The sequence below is a fragment of the Orycteropus afer genome, unplaced genomic scaffold (genome assembly GCF_000298275.1).
Source record: "Orycteropus afer afer isolate SDZICR_OR568_19922 unplaced genomic scaffold, OryAfe1.0 scaffold00085, whole genome shotgun sequence".
Lineage (NCBI taxonomy): Eukaryota > Metazoa > Chordata > Mammalia > Tubulidentata > Orycteropodidae > Orycteropus > Orycteropus afer.
Genome location: NW_006921672.1, coordinates 3,733,614 through 3,739,613, shown reverse-complemented (window position 1 = coordinate 3,739,613; position 6,000 = coordinate 3,733,614). Strand labels below are relative to the sequence as shown.

The following is a 6,000-nucleotide window of genomic DNA, read 5'->3' as shown; positions in this document are numbered from 1 at the left end:
TACGGAAGTAGGATTGCCCAACCTTCCTTCCGAGGAGTGGCTGGTGGGTTTGAACTGCCAGCCTTCTGGTTAGCAGTCAAGTGCCTTAGGTACTATGCTACCAGAGCTCCTTTGTCTATAATAGAGAAACCCAAACAATCTGCTCAATTATTCTGTAAGTCTGAAACTATACTAAGAAATTAAGCCTATTGATTTTTTTTTTTTTTAAGGCCCTTATAAAATCCATTAGGAGCTCTGGTGGCGTAGTGCCTCAGGCATCTCACTGCTAACCAGAAGGCTGGAGGTTCAAACCCACCAGCCACTCCTCAGAAGGAAGGTTGGGCAATCTCTTTCTGTAGTGATACCGCCTTGGAAACCCAAGGAGGGGTCACTATGAGTCGGATCCAACTTGGTGGCAGTGAGTTGGAATTTAGTTATAAAACCCACTGCCGCTGAATCAATTCAGACTCCTAGTCGCTCCAGGTACTGCAGAGTAGAACTGCACTCCATAGGGTTTTCAAGGTGGTGACATTTTGGAAGCAGATCACCAGGCCTGTCTTCCAAGGAGCCTCTGGGTAGGTTTGAACCACCAACCTTTTGGTTAGTCGTTGGGCACTTGACTGCTTGTGCTACCCAGGGACTCCACAAAGGCCCTTAGGAAGTCTAGAAATCTCCAAGTATTACATGTTCTTCTTGGGACTGCATGTCCTCATCTGTCCCCTGTAGGTGACAGTTGCTGGGCTCCCACCCAGATCCACATGTGGATGTATGAGCATCAGAGTGGGCTTGTGTCAGGTTCCAGATCTCCTTGGTGGTCACTGGTGGTATGGACCCTGAGGGTTGGCCCTGACTTTTCTTCAGGTATGCTGGGTAGATCCCTGGCTAGACCAGATAGATGTTGCAGGGGCTAGCTGGGCTGAAGACCACCCCCTTAGGTGGCCAATCCCTGGCTGAGGAGTCAGTCTGTGGACATGGATCCTGGCATTAATGTGCATTTCTCCCTCTTCAGTTAATAAACAATGTGAATCCACTTGGGCCTACGGGTGGGGAAAGCTACTAATCCCTGTACTTGGAGTTTCTGCGTTCACCTTATCCTGCTGAGTCAGGATAAGGCCAGGCCCTTCTTGACCTAGTATGTCTAGACCGTGTGGTCTTAACTGTTCACTTCTGTTCTGGTCATCTATTGCCACTCTGACAGGAATATACCGCAGATGGGATGGCTTGAACAAACAGGAGTTTATTCTTACAATTTGGAGGCTTTAAGTCCAAGTTCAGTGCCAGGCCCTAGGGGCTGGGTGAAAGCCCCTCAACCTTGGGATTCAGCTCTGCCTCCTGCTCCTGGCCCACTGGAGCTAAAGGCTTTTCTTCACTCAGCTGCTGGCTGCTGAGACTGAGAAATCCAAGATTGACAAGTAAAAAGGCAGAGTCCCAATGTTAACAAACCACATGGCAGGCCATTAATTTAAGTCCATTGAAAGTCCCAAGGTCGGCAAAGCATGGCAGGCTGCTGAATAATAACACCGCAACACGCAGAGCTCAAGTGTGCCATAGGCTAGAGACCATTCCCAAAGCTGCTGCTTATATACAGGAAGCAGACCACATCCCTAAAGCAGCTACTCAGCTGCTTGTGGTAGATCCCACCATGGACTTGATTGCCAGTCTCATCATGGGGAATAACGACCACCAGCTGCCCAGCCACTCAACCAAGCCCAACCAAGCTGACATAAAACTTTAACTACCACAACTTCCTAGTCATCCCTCCTATGCAAGTCCTTTAGTGAGTCCCTCTCCTCTTGGGGCAGGGAGGTCTATGTGGTCTGACCCCTGCTCACTTCCCATGGCACTTGTTCTGTGCTCCAGCCACACTGACCACTTGTCATTCCTCAAAGCCTGTGCTCCCTCCTGCTGAAAATGCTCTCCTCTTTCCTCTTTGCTAGTTAACACTTCTTCAGCCTCCATCTTTACTTGAGCCCCCAAGTGATCTTAGGCAGGCTCCTTCTTACGGTGCTTATGGGACCCTGGCCATGGGAGAAAGATGCAGCAGTCTGTTTCCTACAGTTCTAACTCTATACTATAGGGTCAGTATGAGTCAAAATCAACTCAGTGGCAATAGGTTTGGGTTTGGTTTATAGGACCCTGAAGGAAACCTGATGGTGCAGTGATTAAGCACCTGGCTACTAACTGAAAGGTTGCTGGTTTGAACCCACCAGCTGCTCTGCAGGAGAAAAGATCTGATGATCTGCTCCTGTTAAGATTATAACCTAGGCAATTCCTTCAAAAGTTGGAACTAGAAATACCACTTGACCCAGCCATTCCATTACTAGGTATATATCCTAAAGAAATGAGAACCATGACAAGAACAGACATATGCACACCCATGTTCATCACAGCACTATTTACAATAGCCAAAAGATGGAAACAACCTAGGTGTCCATCAGCTGAGGAATGGCTAACCAAACGATGGTACATACACACAATGGGATACTATGCAACACTAAAGAATAATGTAGAATCTGCAAAACACTACATAACGTGGATGAACTTGGAGGACATTATGCTGAGTGAAATAAGTCAATCACAAAAGGACAAATATTATATTAGTCCGTTATTGTAAAAGTCAAGGAAAGGTTTATCTATGGAAGGAAATTTTCTTTGTTGGTTACCAGGGGTGCGAGAGGAGGGAACACTGTTAGATAGGTGGAGATAAGTATTGATTTGGGTGAAAAGAAGGGCAATGTACCAAATGTGAGTGATTGATATGGTGGCATTGAGGAAGAGAAAGGCATAGAGAGGTACATGGGAGGTACAGAACACAAAGATGAACCCTTTTGCACATACAGTATTGCATTGTCAGTGAAGGCAAACAGTGAAGGTAGATGGGTGGATAGGCTGAACTAGTAGATCTGTCTATGAAGTGGGGAGTGTACTCAAGATCATGCATGGAGTTGGCAGACGATGGTCCTATAAGTTTATTTGTATGATCTGAATCCCCAGGTGTATAGTAGAGCTGATGAGGGACAAGGTTGTAGTCACTTCTTGGTCACAGCCAGCTACCCAGAGGGAGCGAGTAGTTGAACCTGTGGGCTTGGGACCATAGTCACAGGGGACATCAAGCTCAATTGGTATAACATACTACACAAAATATTGTACCACCTCCTACTTTGGCGAGTAGTGACTAGGATCTTAAAAGCTTGCAAGCTGCCGTCTAGATGCAACAATGGGTCTCTCCTCGTCTAAAGCAAAGAAGGATGAAGAAAACCAAAAATTCATGGAAACAATTAGTCCTAGCAACTGGTACACCATCTGATCTTCAGCCTATATGACTATGAGACCAGAAGAAGTAGATGGTGCCTGGCTACCACTGTCAACCACTTGGAAGGGGATCTATGTAGGAGATCCTTGATAGAGAGGGAGAACAATGTGGAACAAAACTCAAAATCATTTGGGAAAAAAAATGGGGGACCAGGTTTGCTGGTCCAATAGAGCCTGGTGGAACCACTGAGACTATGGCCCCTAGCTGCCCTTCAGGTCTGGAATTGAACACACACCTGTGGCTTCCAGCCAAACAAAATACAGGCATATAAGTTAAACATTTACCTGAGGTAGATACACTCCTTGGAAAGAACAATCATGGGAGAAAGAAGGGCTGCTTATGCACAGGGAGACAGCTCAGGGGGCAGGAGTGCATGGACGGATGGACACAGGGAAGAGGTAACTATGAGGAGGAAGTGGGAGGGGAGCTGTTGCATTGTGGTAAATTGTGGTCAATGTCATGAGACAAAGTGTATGTGAACTGCTGTATGGAAAGTGAATTTGCTCTGTAAATCTTCACCCAAATCACACACAAACACACACACAAAAAAAAAGATTATAGCCTAGGAAACCCTATATGGAAGTTTTATTCTGTCCTATAGGGTCACTGTGAGTCTGGATCAACTCATGATACAAAACAACAAGCCTACCCAGAAGGAGCTCTGGGTGCCCCTGGTTTATGTGGTTTATGTTTACTGTCCTTGTCTTAGCTGGCTGCTTTAGACCATCCTTCTATTTGCAACATCATCTGGGAGTGGGAGTCCTGAGCCTTGTGGACGTTTGAAGAATTGGAAGGAGGAGAGGTTCTTCTCATCCACAGGTGCCCAGTTAGGCATATGGTGGGCTTGTCAAAATGTAGGCCCTCTGTCTGCCCTCTTGAATTTCTCTCTGATTCTGCCTTTGACCTTGAAGCTGAGAGGAAAGAAACTGGCCTACAAAAGAGCCCAGGAACATAAGGCCTTGTATTTCAGCTCTAAGTCCATGCAAGGACTTCATTGCTTCCTCAGGAAGGGCCCTAATGAGATGACTAAGGTCATGCTTTGTGAGTTCCTTATCTGTGTGGGTTTCCTTGGGGCACCTTCTCAGACAGGTTAGGGAGAGCCACTTGCTCCAGCTTAAGGCAATCTTGTCCCCATCCTGCTACTAGGCTTGAAGTTGAAGAAAGGGTCAAGGGGTGACCTTGTTTTACAAGAAGATTTGGAGAAAATCCAGTGGCCCCCAAAGTGTTATAAGCAGCCTTCCAACCAGCCAAGTGGGCCAGATCCTTGGTGTTAAGGAGGCCTGGCCTAGTGCACTCAAGACCACATTCCCTTTCTCCACAGTTCCAGAGATCTGGATCACACTGCCCCCCAGCCCATTGGAGGCCTTAGCTACATTCAGGGACACACCAGAATTGGTCTTCTCAACAAGACTGTGGGACGGTGCCTGGATGCCACAGCCCAGAAGATGCCAGACCGAGAGGCCTTGGTTGTCATACATGAAAATGTTAGGTTGACCTTTGCCCAGCTCAAGGAGGAGGTGGGTCTTGACCTTGAACCTCAAAGTGGCCCAGGCCACTGTATCTGAGTAAGGGTGGGAGGGCGAAAGAGAAGAAGACACCTGGCTATGGGGCAGTTTATTGGGATTGCCTGAGAACCCCAAGGGATGGCAGAAGGGGACAGTGCTCAGGCAGAGGGGGCCCAATGCCTACTGCATCAGGACTTCCTGGGACATTTATTAATTATGCATATCACCAGGCTCCACTGACCACCCACTGAGGCCTGGGAGTCTGTCTCTCACCTTGTTCCCAGGTGATTCTGATGCACACTGATGTGAAGCCGTGGGCTAAGGGCTGAAGGTGGGAGTCACGAACCCCTTCCTGCTAGAACCTCTCTCACCCTTTGTGCCCCATCTATTTATACCAGGTGGACAAAGCTGCTTCAGGGCTCCTAAGCATTGGCCTCTGCAAGGGCGACCGGCTGGGCATGTGGGGACCTAACTCATACACATGGGTGCTCATGCAGTTGGCCACCGCCCAGGCGGGCATCATTCTGGTGAGGAGGGTTTGGCCTAGCACAGCTGGGTATGTGGAGGGGCCATCATTGGCCCCAGAACTAAGCTACCATCTGACTGGTCTCAGACCAGGTGGTGCTTTCTCCTGAGGCTTGCTAAGGCGGCCCAAGGGTGTAGGGTGCTCCCTTTGCCCACACGGTGTTTCTGTGCCTCCTGGGGGTACAGGGGCAGCAGGAGGGACAGGATCTGCCTAGAAGACTGACATGTCCTTGCTGTCCCCACCAGGTGTCTGTGAACCCAGCCTACCAGGCATCGGAGCTGGAATATGCCCTCAAGAAGGTAGAAACCCTTCCTGGGGGAGGGACCCAGCTGGTGCCTGGCTCCTAAGCATTGGTTCCTAAGCATGGGGTGAAGGAGGGCACACACAAACAGTGATAATCACAGTCTGCCCTTCCTCAGGCTGCGTGGGTGGGAGAAGGTCTCAACTCTGTGGAGAGGATGGTTGGTCAGACATAGGCTGGTGTGTGTTGAGGTAGTACTGTCTATGAGTTGAGGTGCTTTCTGGGACATGATGTGTATGTGTTTCGGGGTGTGGCATGTGTGTGTGTCTTGGAGTGTAGTGCATATGTGTGTTGGTGGTGATATCTGTGTATTGGTATCTATGGATGTCCCAGGGTGTGCTGTATGTGTGTGTCACGGTGTGCATGTGTAAGGGTT

The 6,000-nt window shown here is 48.6% G+C and overlaps 1 protein-coding gene across 1 annotated transcript in view; it reads left to right on the top strand.

Annotated features, from left to right (window-relative positions):
• Positions 1 to 6,000, top strand: part of ACSF2 (acyl-CoA synthetase family member 2) — a 42,098-nt gene that overhangs the window by 23,483 nt on the left and 12,615 nt on the right. Inside the window, exons 2-4 of the mRNA XM_007941912.1 lie at positions 4,614 to 4,809; positions 5,196 to 5,324; positions 5,569 to 5,622. Of these exons, the coding sequence (XP_007940103.1) occupies positions 4,614 to 4,809; positions 5,196 to 5,324; positions 5,569 to 5,622 (379 nt within the window). The remainder of the gene's footprint in view (positions 1 to 4,613; positions 4,810 to 5,195; positions 5,325 to 5,568; positions 5,623 to 6,000) is intronic.